Below are 19,818 nucleotides of genomic sequence, written 5' to 3' on the forward strand. Positions count from 1 at the left end.
TTGTTCACAAAATGGATTAGACATGTTGAACCGGTCCCCTGGCCACCACGATCTTTTATTTGAGTAACATGGATTAACTGGGGTGTTCTGTAAAATGCTGAGTGCCCAACACCTTTGGATTCCGAAAAGTATGTAGTTGCATAAATCACCTGTGCTGCTGCAGAAATCAAACAAGATCCAGGTGTATTTGAGCAAACCTGCCAATTCATGGCTCTATGGTGCAACGCAGTGTTTCCCAAAGTGTGGTACGCTTACCCCCAGGGGTACAGAAAAAGTTCAGCGGGGGAGCGCGTTCTTATGTGAAATATCTGGCAACAAGCGAAAATTTAAAAAAAATTTATTTATAAACAAAGCTAGCTGTGAAAATTTACAATTACGCATTTTTCTATTGGCTATTTTCTGCAGAGTTAACAGTTAATAATTACTGGTGTCAACAACCAGTTATGATTTTTAACTTTCGGTTAATTTTTATAGTAAAAAATGCATTAACTTTTTTTATTAGTGGCACACAGCGGTGCGAAAAATTCAGAAAAGGTACGCAAAAGTCATAAGTAGAGCCCGGATTTTGATGACCTAAAAAATCCCAATTAATGCCCTTAAAAAGTGCAAAAAATGACTTTAAAAAGGGCGAAAAATGCCCTTAAAAATGCAAAAATTGCGCTAAAAATGCCTTATGACATGACTTTAAAGTAAAAATATTGAACTAAAATAATGTTTTACTCTTTAAAATTATTATGAGTCATTTCAAAAAATATAAAGCAATGCAATACTTGTTCTACGTTCATTAAAGTTTGAAAAATATGTTTTTTATCCTAAAATAACAAAAAAAAGGAAAATATATTGACTCCAAAACATTTTCATTTTGTATGGAAACTTTAATGAATATAACAACTTCCATCTCATATTACTAAATATCAGAATTACATTGGATTATTAAATTTTTTTTGATATTTTGAAATGTAAACGAGCGTCTCTTGTCTGAAAGTAAATTTTTATACCTGGAGAAGCTTCTTTCAACGTCTACTGATGTTATTGGTGCGTACTTGAAAAAGACGGTCTCACTTACTGACAATTCTTCTTCAATTTGAAAAGATGTTGCTTCACCTGTTAATATCCTAGAGATTTTCTTCACTGTTTGAAAGACAGTGTAATAATAAAAAATGATAAATAAATAATAAAAATTGGAAAAAATTAACAAAAATTGAAAAAATGTTTTAAAATGCAAAATAAGTCAAAAAATTTAATGAAAAATGCCCTATAAATCTAAAACAATGCTCTAAAGGACAAAAAATTTCCAAAAATGCAAAAAAATGCAAATGTCATCAAAATCCGGGCCTTAGTCATAAGTTTGGGAAACACTGGTGTAACGCATGCATCACCAGCAATGGTGGAAACTTTGAACATCTTTTGTGACATTTTCACATATCATCTAATCTCAGCACATGTAATAGCTTTGATCAATGAATATTTCATATGATCTCAGCCTTGTGTCTCTTAGTTTCTTATACCTGTTATACTATTTTTGTAATTAATTTGCATGCCAATGCTTTTAGTGGTTCTGTCAAAGATATTCAAGCAGTAATAAACTAACTATTAAAGCATATTCCTTGATTCAGCAAATAATATCCAAGCACTATAGATACACTATCCGGCCAAAAATACTAATGTATATATTAATATGTTGATTATCTTTTATATCTATGATAGTCTGATGAACACGCCTGGGAAATTTTTTCACTAATTTTTGATAGGTGGTATGAAGAATTGACTTCCAAATCGCCCATCACTGTTGAGTGATGATGGCCGATTTGGCTGACAACATAATTTGCATTATAATTCATTCTAAAAGTAATTTAAATTGGAAGTCTGAGAAGGCTAATTTAGTTTTAAAACGATCATTTCGTCAAACAGTAATGGCGCAAGTTTTTATGTGTACATAAAAGGGACCTTCCTCAAAATATTGCCATATAGTTGGGAAGTCAGGCATTCTAAACCTACTTCTCAGAGTTTATGTTTCCAGCAACTAAGGGATCCATGCGAATCCCTGACCCCTATACCATGATGGTCAACATGGGTGTCTGAATAATTTTGACCAGATTGTGTATCAAATTTTGATCAGAACACTTCATGATCAGTTTCTAAAAACAAGCAACATATTTTTTTACTTAAAATTTGCTATCTCTTCAATTCATAGGGAACCCTGGCACGCATGTAGTTTAAATAGTGGATGAATAAAAATTATTAGAACTGTGAATTATATCAATAAACTTACACTATATATTCAGTCAATATTTTTTTGATTAAATCTTTAGACAATCTTGCACAACTTAATCATAACTGTGCAAGGCAAGAAAACAGAAATTTTGCTTTTGAAGCTATTGATGGTGTTTCATTATCACCACCCTTAGTGTTTATTTCCAGATTAATTGTCAAAAAATAAAGTCAGAAAAAAGGTATGCACTAGGAGTTTAAAATTAACATTTTGCTGGGAAAATAGTAAAAACGACAAAAAATAAAACAACTCTCTAATGAAGATGGCCGTTATAAAAATTTCAAAACCAGTTTGATTGCCAGTTGATTCTTGAGGACAAGGTACTTCTAACAATTGTTTTTATATCCCCAATTTCTCAGATAAGAGTCTAGAAATTAAACAGGTTTTTGTGTTTTTCCTCTCTCATTTCTATTTTTAGCTTCCATAAAAATTCGTCAAGTTCTGAATTTTTTTCCCTTTTTACCCATTTAGCCAGTTCAGTACCCGCAAAATGAGATTGACACAAATCGCCATTTTGTGTCGTTTAAAAAGTGAAGCAAAGCGTTCCAGATATGCGACAGGTCCTGGGTTCAATCCTCGGGCCGGGCAAGGTTGACTCAGCCTTTCATCCCTTCGGTGGGTCGATAAATGAGCACCAAGCATGCTTGTGAATTAAACACTGGGGGCTTCGCGTTCAACTGACCACCCAACTGGAACATCTGCTTCTGTACTCCAGAGCCCAAGAACAAGGAAACTGAGATGGACACAGTAGGCCTTGGCCCTCAATGGGCTGTCACTCCACTGAGTTTAGTTTAGATAGAAATCACGTTCGTGTGATCATGGTCCGCTGGAGTCGGAAAATCTCGTCTAATATATGATAACATGACCTGATGAATGCTCTTGAACGGATTAAATATTAATGAATTATTCTTGGAGTGTGCATTTCCATAACTTGATTTCTGGGGAGATATTTTGGGGTCTAGATAACTTCGTCATTTCTGCTAGCCTAAAATGCTTTTTTTAATTCATTTTCGATAACAATCCTAAAAATAAATTTTAAAGCTAAAAATTAGTATGGAACAACTTATAGTGTGAAAGCAGGAGTATTCCTTAACCCTTATTATGAGTTTCCTTGTCTTCTGGGTTTGGTTCAAAATTACGTGGCTACGAAGCTGATCATTGAGATTCGTAAACTTGGAATTGTGTCGGCTGTTCAACGCAGGTTATAAAAATTAAAATAGATAACTTTAAATAAAATCAGCTTGAGGAAATCAATATATGTAAAGCAGAACTTAAGGTAAAATTATTTGCACTTCTAAAGTCGTGCTTAAGTTGAAGATACCAGTAAATATGCTATTTTAATATTTCCTATTTTTTTATCATTTAATGTTAGTTTATTTGTATTATTCGACTATATTACTGTTATGCTATTGCGAAAAAAAAGTTTCGAGACTTTCCTGGATTTCTATTCTATGTTTCAGATGGGGTCTTTTAATCCGCATTAAGGTGAAAACGGAAGTCTATTTATCATCTAAGTCTTACTGCTAATCATATCCGTTAAAAAAAGTCATGCACGTTAATCGGAGTATAAACAAAAAATCCATCATGGATGAATATTTAAACACAAGTGTTTCTTTACAATTGATTGAATTATTCTTCTGTGATTGAAAACATTAATATTTTATATAAAAAAAAATTAAATAGGAAGCTAAATTTGTTTTAGAAGATTTATATCATCATTAAAGCGTTAAATAGTATTACAAATGATATAAAATGTCAAGATTTAAAATAATGACTTGCACAAAAATTTCTTATCATCTACTATGAAATGTCTCTTTTATTGATTGGTTGCTTAACATATCATAATTTCAAACATTTTAACTTAATCTTTTACAAAAAAAAATGCAAACTTTTAAAATGATCTTTATCATTAAACTAAACAACTCTTTCAATCACCTGGTCCTGCTTCTTAACTGAATAACATTTCAAGTATTTCAAGATTTAGCATAATATAGACAAAAATGCGGAGAAAAAAATTAGTAATTGAGGCGAAAATGTCATGTAAAATTTTTTTCACTCAGTATTACATAATTTAAATGACTTTTTTAATAGATACCAAAATAAATTAGTATTTTTGTAAATATACGGGTAAGTTTTTAGAAGATCTTTACGAATTACAAATTAGTTACCTTTATAAATGGCAGCATGACATTTAAGATTGTTCCTAGCTTATTTAACAATTTAAACTGTAGAACCGTATACAGTTTCAAAATGTTATAAATCGTAAGGGAATATATTATTCGTAAAGTAATTTTTATCAAGGATTAACTATATATATATATATATATATATATATATATATATATATATATATATATATATATATATATATATATATATATATATATATATATATATATATATATATATATATATATATATATATATATATATATATATATATATATATATATATAAATACAAGAAAACACTAAGAAAGTTAAGAAAAACAATAAGTTTCATTTATTGCACTTAAGCTGCAAGTAAACAGCACTCATTAGATAAGTTCAAAATGAAGAATGAAACAAAGAAAAATTATAGACATATGAAAAAAAGGGGGGTGGGAAATAATAAATAAAAAATAACAAACAGTTTATTTAAAAAAAAATAATAATAATGAAATGTTAATTAAAAAACCGGAAAAAAAGCCGGTAAAAGATATAATCTTAAAAGATAAAAAAGATATAATCTTTTCTTCAGTCCACATATGCCTATAATTTTTCTTTGTTTTTCCTTCATTTTGAGCATTCATTTGATATTATATATATATCTTTATATATATATATATATATATATATATATATATATATATTAAATTTTATATTTCTTTTTATTTTCTATTTGTTATTTTTTATTTTTTCTCATTTTTCTAGTCTTCCAACCTTAACCATTAACCGATAAGGCGCGGGATTAAATGTTGGTGTGTGTTTGTGTGGCTCAGTGATTATTGGCACTAAGTTGCCATTGAGAAGTCCGGGATTCAAACCTCAGTGTTGACATGAAGCCCGCCGAGCATTACATCGATGCATGACAGCTTGTGTGGGAAGTAAAGGTGAGTTATGAGCAATACTGACCTCATGTTCACCGGGATGTCGTTTGTCACCAAATTGCAGAGACTTAACCTCCATAGCCCCATGGTTCACAACGAACTGCTGTGGGAGTGATTTACGTTTTACATTGCACGAAATATCAAGACTGTATTGGAAATATAGGTGATTTTAATTCAGTAGTTGGCAAGCTGAGTGAAATTAAAACGTTTCTGCTATTTTATTAAGACAAACATGTAAATCATGCATTGGCAGGGATTTTCAAAAAAATCGGAGAGACCAATGCAATTTTGTTTATGCTTACTTTTGGCAGCACTTCAATCGAATCGTTAAAAAGAAAAAAAGAAAGAAAAACTATGCTCCGATCCTCTATCTGCGTGGTCAGAGTTTTTGAACCTTTTGATATTTGAGACTTGATTTTCAATCACAATTCTCCTCACCCCCTTATGCAATAATTTTCTCTAAAATCGTGCTGTATATAAAGGTAATATTAGTTTCGATTGTTTCTATTTAATTCAATTTACTTGTACTTTGACGCAAAAGCTACATTACGACTTTGATAAAAAAAAAAACTTGAAAGTTAGTCAAAAATTAGTTTTATACTGAAATATATTGCTATAACATAATTTTACAAATTTTTATAATATTCTTCAATTATCATCATAGTTTATTTAAAAATAAAAAAACTAAATCCAAAGATACATAATGCTTATATGCTTTGAAAACAAACAATAGATCGCAGCAAAATATGGAAAAAAAAGCTTAGATTGTCGATTTCTAATCTTAAATCTTATTTTGAAAAACTTTACTCTCTAAGTCATGCCATATGAGGAAACTAATAAGTAATAATTTTGTTTTTAAAATAACTTAATTATTGTGCAGTACTGGTGCAATCTTAATTCTAAGGGTATTTATACCAGTGTAAAGGTGCATTTTAATATTTATGTCTAACTGTATTATATTTGGGTTTCTTTCAGAAAATTAAATTTTTTAATAATATTCCTCATGGAGTTTTCTTGATTTAGTAACGCCTTCTTTTTAGTTTTTTTCACGTTCTCCTAGGAGAATAGCTAGTTTAGGGAGTTAGAAGAGCTCTGCCGGGGGGACACAGTTTACTAAAATGATCGTTATTCAAGAATCTTTTAAAATAGAGCAAATGCGATAAACATCATTGCACTCAGAAAAATATAGGTTTTACGAAAGGTAAATTACGTCAAAATTATATCGATGCTAGATTATGAGAATAAATTAGTTTTTTTTAATTTACTTTGTTTCAACTGAATCAAGTTTAGTTCAAGATTTAAAGAGGATTGAGCAAATGTGAAACACCTAACGCAATTTTATTTATTATTGTTATTGTTTAAGGCACTGAAGTGTTAAAAAAAATCGAGGCAGTCTTGTCCATCGTGGTCCACGACTTTTAACATGAGACGCAGTTTTCAAAAACGGATATAAGTCGAAGAGCGTATGAGACAGAGAGATGAAAAAAGCATTATTATACTCAGAAAACATAAGCACCAATAAAGGTACGCAGATAAAAGTTTTATTGTTATTGGCTAGTAAAACAATTAGTTTTATTTCAAATTAACCATTTCAATTATTAATTTTTTTCTGTTATACAACTTAATAAAGAGTAAAATTTTATAGATTGTATATCAAATAAAATAGAAGTTGAAGAGTTTAGAACAGACATGGTGCCACCTATAATTTTATTTTAAATATTTCGGAATATATATATATATATATATATATATATATATATATATATATATATATATATATATATATATATATATTCCAAAATATTTAAAATAGAACTGATGATTATATATATATATATATATATATATATATATATATATATATATATATATATATATATATATATATATATATATATATATATATATATATATATATATATATATATATATATATATATATATATATATTCCAAAATACTTATATTTGTACAAATCTGTGTTGAATGATTTCCGCATGTCCCTCACTCCATCCCTTTTTAATCGACTTATCCTTATCCTTGCCCCCATTTTTAAAAAAATTATCTTATGGTATTCCTTCCTTCAAATAAGCGCGATAGGTCAAGAGTACAGGCGGCGAGAATCACTGGTAGTGCTTTTACTATAAATTATGTTACCGGACTTACTTCGATTAAACATTTTTGATGTGATTGTTTTGTTTTTGTTGTGTTTTAATAGTGATGTGAGTCACATTCATTATCAGTATTTGTTTTTATAATAAATAGTAGAATTCTGAAATTTATGCAATTTGGGTATTTTATTTAAAAACAAGTATGATTATCAAAATCTTTTTGTTTGTTTCTTTAAAAAAAAAAAGAAGAAAAAAGCGATGAGTCAAGTGCCCTAGCAGAGGAGGCATGTCCAAATTTTTCGTCGGTACTAAAGTCCTTGAGTAAAAAAAAAGGTTAAAGTGAAGCAAGAGATATCTTCAAAACTGATGATGAATTTGTAGTAAAATGTACAGACACAGCAGCTACTAGAGTTTGAGAGCAGTTGGGTGCAAAGGCTCGAATGAAATTATGATTGGAACATGTAAGGATGTGCTCCATGATAAAGCCTCTCCAACGGTATGCATTTTTTCTATTATGAAGCAAATCATTTGCATGCAAGATAAATATAAATACACTTTAACAACTTATCTTTGAATATCTATTACATTCATTTTATGATTTATTAATGACCAATACAGAGAGGTGAACTCATTCTTTACTTTGTCAGTATGTGACTCCTTTTTACCAATATCTCCGATTCCACGATGCCTATGGACAGGTGATGGTTCGCTTAATGAGATCAGCTGCTTTTTCTGCAACCATTATGGCTGGAATATTCGTGTTTCCTGACGGTACAATGGGCATGATTGAAGCATCAACCACACGAAGTCCTTCTATATTCTTTACTCTAAAAGAGAATCATTTTTAAACAGTATGTCAGAAAAGTATCAAAATGGTCAAATATTTTTAGAAAAACTCATCAGATTAAAAGTCAAAAAGTCAAGATTCATTAAAGATGCATTCATTTGTGACAAACTCCCCCCTTTCAACATCTTAAACAGGAATCTTAAACTTTAAGCAACTTCAAAATCTTAAATGGGAATCTTTTTTTTTTTTTTTTGTATAGCAGGTTTGAGTCTTCCAGAAAAGGCACTCCCATTTGACTTGTTGCCTACTTTGGTTCACAGATGGAGCTTTAATTGTAAAATGAAAACAGGGTGCAGACTATTTAATTTACTTATAATACATGTAAGCTTAAATAAAAGCAGTCGCATTTGACATTTTGAAAATCTATCTAATGACTCATAACTCGACTTCCACCCCATTTTCTGAAGCTGGAGTGATTCCTGGAATTGAGTAGAGTTTAGTATCAGTAGATAGTTGTTTTAAATCTATCTAATGACTCATTTGAAAATCTAATGACTATAAGTCTAATGACTATTTTGAAAATCTATCTAATGACTCATAACTCGACTTCCACCCCATTTTCTGAAGCTGGAGTGATTCCTGGAATTGAGTAGAGTTTAGTATCAGTAGATAGTTGTTTTAAACAGTATGAAACCTGTTTAATAATTTACTTATTTAATCTGACAGGTACTTCTCGAGATTTGAACAATTTGCAGTCCATTTCATAGTGAGATTAGAGCAATGCAACATCCTGCAAACAAAATTGGGATAATTTTTTCTGAAAAATCCAAATCTGCAACATAAAGTGCAGTTTTCTATTTATGACTTTTAAAGTTATATTCAGGAGGGGGGATGATACTGACGAGAGTTGAATCTGGTATCATGGTATGGATATTTTGAAATTATCTTCCATGTTTTTTTTATATCTTGTGTGATGCATATTTAACAATAAATTTGATAGTACCCATACTTTTCGATCACTCCTTATATTTTTACTTTGGTCTAATATGAAATGAATTTACAACAAAAATATAGATTTCATAAAAAATAGAATATAAAACTTCTACATATAATTAATGTAACGTAAACTAGTAAAATTAATATGCTTAGTAATTAAATTAGTAAATATGTTGAGGTTAAAAAAGAATGGGAAAATACGAAGTTAAATAAGCTTTATTTTATTAATGAATAGATTTAATATTTTTAGTTGTGAAGCAAAGTCTGCTTAATAATAGACTACTTCACTACTAGTTTTACATAATTATTTTAATTCATAAGCGCAAAATTAATTTTAATAATATGGGAATTTATTTAAAAAAAATATTCTTTAGTTTATTGCGAAAATTCATTTCAATATTTATAATTGAGAAAGTCGTATTTAAAAACTTTTTAAATATTTATACCAGACAATTTTCACTTTGTGAAAGATTTATCTCTAACTACAAGAAATTCTAATTATGAAAGCATTATAAATTTAGTTCAGATAGAAAACGAATGAAATCAAAAAAATTAACTTCAGCTATTACGAAATATTATTATAAATATACTTATAATTTGAAATAGACTTAACATCATCTCTAGCAAAAAACAACTTCAAATATAGGATGAAGTGTTAGATTTTCCGATACAACGGTTTCATAATTCATGTATCTGGCAAACATATTATTTAACAACACAGTGATCAAAAAAGTTATTACAAGTTACGCATGCGCACACCATCAAAAGAAAGTCTTAAAAAAAGCAACAGATTACTAAATGGGGGACAAAATTGCAAAATAAAAAAATGTAAGGCTCCGTTCTCTTTGTTAACAGCAATGGAATATCTATAGGTATAACTGATAGTATTGATCGGGGATCAAAGTATTAACAATGTGCTTATAGTCTAAAAGTAAGGTCTGGGTGAAAATGAGCACTCAGCATTGATGTAAGAAATAGCAGTGCCTGTCTTAACCAATGAAGTATTATATTACTGTGACACGCACTACAGAGTCCTAATTTCTTTAACAAAGAGATGAAAAGGCCTCGGACACGGTAATTTTAAAAACTCCCTGAATACTTTTAGATAAATAAAAATGTTTTAAAAAAAACAATGGATCTGCCCCTTCAACCTTCAAAATTAGCCTTTTGATTTTACCGAAAGCAATCAGGTTTTACAAAGATACAAAAAATAGCTATATAGAGTGTTAACACGCTTTGCCGCCTTCCCATCTGATAGAAGGAGCAGACAGTCTGACAAAGAGCTCGAACTCTTGATATATGGCTAAGCTGCAGGTGTGCTCATATCTTCTTAAACCAGCCTCGAAATATTAAAGCTTGATAAACAAGACTATCGAAGTTTCACATTTGATCATAAAAGACAAGGTAGAGTGTTACATAGTATTTAATACTACTAAGCTCATATGAGAAAAGATTATCACTTTGATTTAAATAAATATGGGAAGGATGAATGGATTATGAGCCTAACTTGCAATATTTGGTGCAGAACTATAGTTTGTTTACTTTAAGAACTCCCCCAGCCACAAAATCTGAGGCTATCTGCTGCTATGGAAACAAGAATAGCGCATTTCAGGGAGGGTAGTTTCTCTTCACTCTAGGACAAACACAATAGACCGAGAAAAAAAGATTCCCTTTTGGACCCGAGCCTAAATCTGTCCTAAACAGTGATCCCACACCCCTACTTGAAATAGTTATACTTCGTTGCCATAGTCACCTCCACGGGTCCTGATAAATAGCTAGGGGAATTCTTACTTTAGACGAACTATAGAGGGCCGCACATTTTGTCTCCCTCGCAGTCAAAAATAAACAAATACATTGCTGACAAAATTTAGTTTAACCTCTTCATAACCTTGGTCCACATACGTGGTCCTTCGCTTCTTAGCTTCTGAAAACACGCTATAAAAAATTTAAACTTTTACCCCACTGAAACATTCGTAAACGTTTAAGCTTTCTGTGAATTCCAATCGATGCAGAACATGTAATTTATTTGGGTAGAATTTCACTTAAACAGAAGTGGTTTTTGAAAAATGATGCTAAATCCATGAGCTAGAAAACGTAAATAATTTTAAATATTATATAATTTAGTTATTCCAAAAATAATTACTTTTCTTTTTACTTAGTAGTTCTGTGATTTGTATGAAGCTTTTAAATTTATACTTACTTAATACTTAAGAATAATGCAGTCAAGTACATACAGGTTGGCATATGTGTGCGTATGGCGAAATTTATGACTGCGTAGCAGTCAAGTGAAATCTCATAGCAATAGATAATATTTTTAAGTGTATTTTATTTAATTGCTATATATTAAGGTCTTTTGTGTTTCTTTTCCATAATTTTGAAATATTAACCCAAAAGAATTAAATATTTTTTATAATTAATGTTAGATTATTTTCTATAACTAATGTTGCGGGATTTGCATAATTAAAATAGTTTTGAAGCTCAGCAGTATTGCATTGTACTTAGCTCAAACTTTTATCAATTATTATCAATTTATCATTTGAAATATTTCATTATTTAATTAAAACCTGAGGTCCAGGTATTTGTATCTTAAATTATTATCTCCCTGACAGTATAATTTATATTTTGTTTATCTTACTGTGACTTATGATAGTAAAATAGAAATTCAGAACTGTAAGATATTTTTTTACTATATTCTTTTAGTGAATTCTTTTAGTGAATAAGTTAACTTAAGAAAAACTGATCCTCCCTATAATAATAACTTATCTTTCATCTCCCTCTGGTTTCAATTAACTTAACTTTCTCCCTTAAGTTTCAATTAAAACTTTCTTTTAGAAATGTTTGCAATATTTTGTAACATTAGACATGCTTGATTTTTAAAACTTGCTAACCACAAAAGTGTTATATTTGTATTCAAATATTTTACAGCACAATCTGCAGATATTGTTTAGAATTTTTCGATGTTGTTGCGGATCAGTACAGAGGTTCTGCTACTAGACTTGGTCCTATGAGTCGTGTACTGAAAACAAAGATTGTAAATATTTTTATACTCGAGATTTATATAAATAATTATGTGGTTGTTCGTCTTTCGCAAACGCCATGCTTATTTTTCCCGTAATAACTGTATAAACAAGAGTTTAGGCATGCTTACTAGTTGCTTTAATTTTTATTTTGTAACTTTTTATGAAAAATGTTAACTTTACATATCTTCGCTCCGATCAATCCGTTAAAAATCGTGTGAAAAGAAAGGATCTCAGCAAAAAAAGCTGAAACTTTTGTTGTTCTAAAATGTATGCTTTTCTTATTTTCTCTTTTATTTTTTCCCTCTTTTTTTGGAATCTTATGGTTTTTGTTGTTGTAGTTCATTTACATCGCACTAGAGCTGTACAATGGGCTATTGGTGACGGTGTGGAAAGCATCCCTAAGGATGATCCGAGGACATGCCATCACAATTTTGATCCTCTGAAAACAGGGGATGGCACCCCCGTTTCGGCAGCCCAACGACCTGCACGCGAAGTCAAGCACTTTACGGTAGAACAGTTTAACGAGAACCAATACCGCACACCCTCGGTTCCTACGCAAAGTGATCCAAGTGATCACCCACCCGCACACTGACAGCAGCCAGTGATGCTTGACTACAGTGATGTGCTGGGAGCCGTGTCTTAACGATCTTGGAATCTTATAGATACTAAAACAAAAACAAATGTAATTTAGTTTTTTTTTCTGAAAAGAGAGAAAAAATTCTTACGGGGGTCATTTTTAAACTAAGAATCGACTACGCGTCGTGCCTACGCATACTGTTAAGCGACGTCTGCTGAAGATCGAAAACTCTTGACTAGTCTCTGTCGGTGTTGGTTAACACTGCTTCGTTTATCGCCATCTCAATCAGCAATCCCGGAGATGGTGAAGTATGTTCAGTTATTCAGTTTCTAAAGGCAAAAAAAAGTCTGAATTTCACCGGTAGATTATCGAAGGAGAAGGGATGATGGAAATGTGCGTAAAAGGTGAAAGCTTTTTTATGAGGAAAGAACAAATGCTAGTGATGAAGAACAATCTGCTACTCACATGAATGCTAAGTACTGGATCATCCTCCACCCAGCCCTGACTTAGCCCTATCAAACGTCGCTCTATTTCCAAAACTGAAAGAATTTTCTGAAGCAAGTAAAATGACCCCATATTGAATGAAACTATTGTTAACTGCTTTAATGGTACGGTGGCAGAGTTCTTTGATGATGGAATCCAAAAGCTGGTGCCACAACTTGACAAATGTTTCAATGTTAATGGTGGCCATGTTGAAAAGTGAATAAATGTTCTTATTTTGGATTTTGATACAATTTACGTTTAAAAATAAAGTTTCTATTACTCCATCACAAAAACAGTTCTTACTTAAAAAAATATATCCTCATAGATTATCTAAGAAAATTAAACTGAAAGTAGATAATTAAGCCAAATAAAAATGAATTCCAAAGTGAGGGTTATTTACCTTAAATATGGATCTACCACAGTTGATGGATCGCGGGGATCTCCCATTTTGGCTGTGCCAACTTGATGACTTAGAGTTAATACGAAAGATTCAGCCATGCATTTGAAGAGCCTGTTTTGATTTTTGGAGTATCTTTCGCAGCCAGGATAGGTGGTATTGAAGGGTTTAGAGCCTAATTTCTTCATTGCTTTACTTGTTCCGAAGCGATGACATACTTTTAATCCTAAAGGAATAAAACATGAAAATTTGATTTGATGTACTTAAATTAAGTTTCATAGGCGTTAATGCTGTAAAATTTTTAAAAATAATATTTTTAATAATTTTTCAACTTATTATAATTTTGAGAATATATTATGTTGTTAATTCTCTTTCAAATGATTAATTAATTTTATCACTATTAATTTTTCAACTCAGATGTTTCTCAAGTAGAAAGCAAACCAAGATTTATTACCTGATTTAAAATTTCATTTGCTCAAAAAATATACAAAACGGAAATAATAGTCGACATGTTTCAAATGCTTCAAAAATCACCCATTATCAATTTCAAGAGTTGTCAGGTGTGAATGCGAAGAAACAAAAGTGATTTGAAATTGAAAAAAAAATAAAAACATAAAATTGCCAACGAAAAATGGAAAAATAAAGGTGAGAAATAAAATTAGAAAAACCTGAGTAACCGAGAGAGAGAGAGAGAGAGAGAGAGAAATAAAAAACAGAACCTGAAGATTCACAGAGGCAGAAGAAGGGCAAATCAGGGTAAACTGCGTTTCCAAGCGCTATGGAGGTTTAGTGAGGAAGCAAAACCTTTCCATATCGCGTGGAAATGCATTATAAGGCGAGTGTTTGTATTTATATGTTTGAAGTGAAATTAATTGCATGTAATAGTTTTATTTTTCTCACTGTGAAAAAGAGAATTCAAAATATAGTTATTGAAGTTACGTTTTATTTTTTTAAGCATCATAGCATAATGAAGTACTGAGATAAGGGGGTGTTTATTCACTGGATCTCCAAACGATGAAAAACCAGCAAAGGAAAAAGTGCTTCTTTACTGGATTTTTTTCTAAGTTAATGAAAATAAAAGATAAACTTTAATTTTCTTGTACCTTTAGTGATGTTCCGCATCAAAAGTATGTTAAAAATACGAAAAAAAACTTCTAACCAGTGAGGGAACAAGCATGTTCCTTTACTGGGCATAGATTTCCCAGTGAATGAACAGTATGTGTTAATATGTTGACACTTTAATTTTCAATTCCTGATTACAAAAAAAAGTTAACATTTTCCAAGTATTTGTATGTTATAATTTCAAGAATAGGCTTGTTTTTAAATATTTGCATGAGTTATGAATTCATAAAGAGCATTTAAAAATAACCAAAATTAAGTGTTCCTTTACAGGGAAATTTTGTGTTCCTTCACTGGTAAGAGCTGTTCCTTCACTTGGTCTTCTTACTACTTGTTATTTGAACCTCCAAAACTTTAAAACAATATTATGTAAGTTATCTAAAAATTTTTTTACATAATTTGCATTTAGTAGCAAATATGTAGACACTGTCATTTAACTATAATTACGAATTTTGAAATTAATATGATTTTTTAAAAGGCAAGCGAAGCTTAAGTGTTCCTTCACTGGTTAGTTTACCCTATTTAATTTTTCATTTAACATCAATTCCAGAAAGTTTTTTTTTTTCAAAAAATAATTTCAAAAATAGATTGTAGTATAGTTTTATTTAAAGTAAATTAATAGATTTTCTTTCAAAATCAAACTTTTTTCGGTTATATGTAAAACTAGAAGCGTATTTGTTATATATAAATTTGTTATATTCGGTTATATGTAAACTAGGAGCGTGAACATCCATCGAAATACACTCATCGTGCAGTTTTTATTGTATTTCTATCATTTTTAAATATTACCCACATGTAATGAAAAAATTTTATTCATGCGCAAGATGGACGTTAAACGCGTATAAAAACTATGCTTCCATTTTTAATAACATTTCAGATTAAAGTTAATATGTTATAGCTTTTTATCATATTTAATATTTGATTTCATTTTTCAGCAATATAATCCGACTTCTTCAAACATATAGCTATTATTGGCAATCCAAAATCTAATTTGAAATTATCCAACGTAGAGCGTTTTTATAAATCCTTTTTTTATTCAATAAATTGCTAGAGTGATAAAAGATTCCATACCTAGCAGCCCTCAAAACGCTGTTACACAATAATAGCATCTTTCACGCATGCGAAAAATTCGAGGAGGCGAAATTTGAGATGTGAACGAAAACTGATTTCATTGTCTATATATTGTCAATATTGTCTAAAATGAGACCAATATGAACAAGCTAGAATTATTTGCATGCAATAAGAATGGTCCCTATAGGCCGTTACAAGCTTCTTGGTCATCATCAAGTTGCGGATATCTCTGAAAGAGCATTAATCTTAGATGCTACCCTATTGTCCTCTTCATGTTACATTACCTTGTGCATCAGCTACTGATGGAAGATAAGTTATTTTAGCTTTATGTTCTTAAGATTTATCAAAAGTATCTTCTTTTTATAAGCCTTCATTTACTTAACTAAAGTTGATTGAATTAATTTTTTTTATCCCAACTGATGAAACGGACGTGATTCCAAACTTATACCAGTATATAAAAATATTCAATTGTTTATTCAGACGAGGGGTCGGGCCAGGTTAATCTGGCTGGTAAGGCATTGAACTCATGTCCGAGAGGTCATGAGTTCAATCCCTGCCTGCCGAAGACCTTCCAAATGGTGACTGGTGCACACTAAATCTTTCGGGCTCATAAAGACCTCCAAGTTCCCAAAACAAATCAATACCTCTGAGGGTACTAGATCGGAGATTGATCGTGCTCTGGTACAGATAAAAATTACGATCTGCTGATGGATGGCTGATGTGTGAAAGTGTCCTCCCTGTAAAGCGGGATGTGACGGATGTATGTTGTCTCCGGATCATCCTCAGGTATGTTCTCCAGACCATCGCTAATAACCCATTGTGCTTTTCTAGTGCAACGTAAATAAAAGTATTGTACCGCACTGACGTTGCCTTTTTTTAAAATTGCTTTACCAATTTTAAATTACAATTGTATGGTTTCGTCCTGCCAACAAACCTTACTCAGCTTTAATTCTCAACGCTTCACCAGAACAATTATTTTCTCATCTAAAAACTTTCTTCGTCTTCTCCCTCGACTATGCATCTCGGTTTCATCTTCCTTTGTTGTTCGTTCCTCCAAACAACTGAATCATTTAACCCTCATTGAAAAATTATTTTCCCTTCCCTGGATCGTGTTTCAGTAGGCACAGGTTAGAATGATATTTTTTTCAGCTGCCAATACGATACTATCAATTGCTGCATAATTATAATGGGCCACGTTCCTACTGTTACCAATCCCAACTTAAATGACTTAACAAACTACTTAGTCTTAATAGAAAAATATTTACAACCAGTAAACTAACACAAAATGTTAAATTATGGTCTGAAACTATTAAGGGATAATCATATCACTTTAATCCTTTCGGGGGGCCATTTTTTTTGTTGAATTTCTCCCAGTTTTTTAGGTTTTATTAATTAAACAATAGCATTTAGGGAAATATATTTTAATTTGCCAAAGTTTTAACTCATATTTTTCCAAATTTTACAATAAAAGCACATTTACATTTGCTATAAATTAACACATTCACATTTACGAAATTATTTACATTTACAATAGAATCGTAGAATCGTTGAGCAGTACAAATGTCACATCAAAACAGGTATTATAGCAGAACAGATCGCACACGAGGCTTTCAAACTTTTAAAAACAAATGTGATGATTCTATACAATCGATAGAAACATAGACGACAGCACCAAACTCAAACGGAAATAAGTGTTTCCTGTATTTTAATAGCAAGGCAAATGTATTATAATGGGGTTTGAGTTCCCACATGTATTTTATAAGATCATGTAGATGGTAAATAATCTTCAAAGGGCCTAAGAAAGGATTTAGATAGTGTACAATACGGTACTTTTATTTACGTCACCTGCACTATTTGCTATTGGCAACGGTCTGGGAAACATCCCTGAAGATTATCCGGAGACAACAAACATACGTCGCATTCCGTTTTTTCAGGAAGGACACATTTACACACCATCTATCCGCCGATCCTAATTTTGAAATGAATTAGAGCACTATCAATCTGCGATCCAGTACCCTCAGAGGTATTAACCCTTTGTATCACCACGTTACATATCTGCAACATACATGAAAATTCAATTCTATAATGAGCTGGATTTACCTATAAAATCAAACCAAGTTCAGGTTAAGAAAATATTGCAAACTCGGGGGAACCAAGTCTTGGTGCAGCTACCAATATTATAATGCGTTTAGCAAGAATTGTTCCACGACATAATTGCAGGATAAACAATTTTTTTACAACAATCCCCTTGATTGTATATTTGGCTAAGGAGGGATTGAAAAATGTGGTGTGAGACTTTGTTACCATAAAAACAACAGTTTCAAAATTTTTCACATGAAGTTTGAAATATATTGGAATTTTTGTGCTATTTTTCACAATATTGGAGATGTTCAACAAATGCTTTTTATCAATAAATTTTTAATTTTAAGGTCTTAATTTTTTCATTATTTTTTACACGCTTAATATGATGTATTCTAACATCCGCATAAATATTTCTTAAATCACAGTTGTTGAGTTACAAAGGGTTAATTTGTTATGAGAACTTGGAAAACTTTGAGACCCCGACTGATGTAGCATGCACCAGCCACCATTTTGTACACGGTGTGTCTGTGGCCGGAGGGGGTCGAACTAACAACCTCTCGGACATGGATCCAACGCCCTATATGGTGCATGCCCCGCTATATCCAGGTCAATCTGTAACTCAAAGAAACTATATTTTTACTGTCGACTTTCTTTCTGTTAATAGCACTTACCTGAAACAATATCAGCCAAGTCCTTTTTATTGCCATAATAATTAGGATCAATTACTGGCGGTTCATGAGGATCTGATGAACTCAATGTTACAGTCCCTCTGCTCCAAGGCTGAGTGAGTTGAACACCACATGTATAGAATGGTTTATTTTTATATGGGCCATATACTTGCTTGAAAGCCTACATTTGAAAAAGAAAATGAAAACAATATACGTAGTTAGTTATATAAATAATCACAAGAAACTGAAGCTCTAAGATATTACCTGATTGAAAACTTCATATGATTTAAATATAAGTAAAGATATAATAATAATGAAAAAAAGGTAAAGTTTATGTTTATTTTAATCAAATAATTTTTGTTTCGTTACATTCACGTCTGTCAAGTCTTGAAAATGGGCTCCTATTTTTGATGCGCTTTAAACATGTCGACTGTTATTTCATTTTTGTATTATTTTTGACGGGTGTGAAGTTTTTAATCGGATAATATACTCGTACATAGCTATTATTTCCTACAAAGAGTGTGAAAATAAATACAAAAGATGAGTACGAAAATACGAAAACGGGTGTAAAAGGACAAAAAAAAAGTTATAAATGCATTGTAACCAATTGGTGAATAGGCTATCTATAGCTGATGATAGAAAAATAAAACTGTATTCATGGATTTATCCTTTAAATTTCTTCTGAAATTTATACAATTTTCTTCACATACTTTTCTAAACACATTTTTTTATCTACTTTTTATATAAATATCTTTAAAAAGCTTGAAAATGTAAACAAAACTTACAGAATCTATTAGAGACGCTCCTACTTGATCGAGGGATTCCAAGAAATAAAGCTCATAGTTGGGATCATCCACTTTTGGCCTTTTTTTTAATCCTCTTAAAAATGCTACAGTTGTTGTAAATTCCAGACTAGCAAGAGGACCTTTAAAAAGAAAAAAAACAATCATTATTAAATTTTAGACCATAAAATATTCAAAAAACTCAAATAAAAGAGAAAAGTGAAGTGCCTCTTTCATTGGCACACTTGTAGAAAAATTAAAACTTTAATGATTTTTATTTGTGATTTTTATACTCTCGATCTTTATTTAATTTTCGTAATAAGTATTTAAATATTTAATAATGCGTACAAAGAGATTATCACAGAA

The 19,818-nt window shown here is 30.9% G+C and overlaps 1 protein-coding gene across 2 annotated transcripts in view; it reads right to left on the reverse strand.

Annotated features, from left to right (window-relative positions):
- Window positions 1–854: 854 nt before the first annotated feature.
- Window positions 855–19,818, reverse strand: part of LOC107439535 (glucose dehydrogenase [FAD, quinone]-like) — a 37,158-nt gene continuing 18,194 nt past the window's right edge. The window contains exons 9-13 of one of the 2 annotated variants that reach the window (XM_087160333.1): window positions 19,456–19,595; window positions 18,674–18,851; window positions 13,734–13,956; window positions 8,110–8,297; window positions 855–1,131 (exon numbers count right to left, since the gene is read on the reverse strand). In XM_087160333.1, coding sequence (XP_087016459.1) covers window positions 8,159–8,297; window positions 13,734–13,956; window positions 18,674–18,851; window positions 19,456–19,595 — 680 coding nt within the window. In that variant the 3' untranslated portion in view covers window positions 855–1,131; window positions 8,110–8,158. Of the gene's footprint in view, window positions 1,132–8,039; window positions 8,298–13,733; window positions 13,957–18,673; window positions 18,852–19,455; window positions 19,596–19,818 lie in introns of those variants that run through there. The other variant, XM_087160332.1, reaches the window with a different exon arrangement.

The sequence above is a fragment of the Parasteatoda tepidariorum genome, chromosome 1, assembly GCF_982258835.1.
Source record: "Parasteatoda tepidariorum strain Cologne lab strain chromosome 1, Ptep-v5.0, whole genome shotgun sequence".
Lineage (NCBI taxonomy): Eukaryota > Metazoa > Arthropoda > Arachnida > Araneae > Theridiidae > Parasteatoda > Parasteatoda tepidariorum.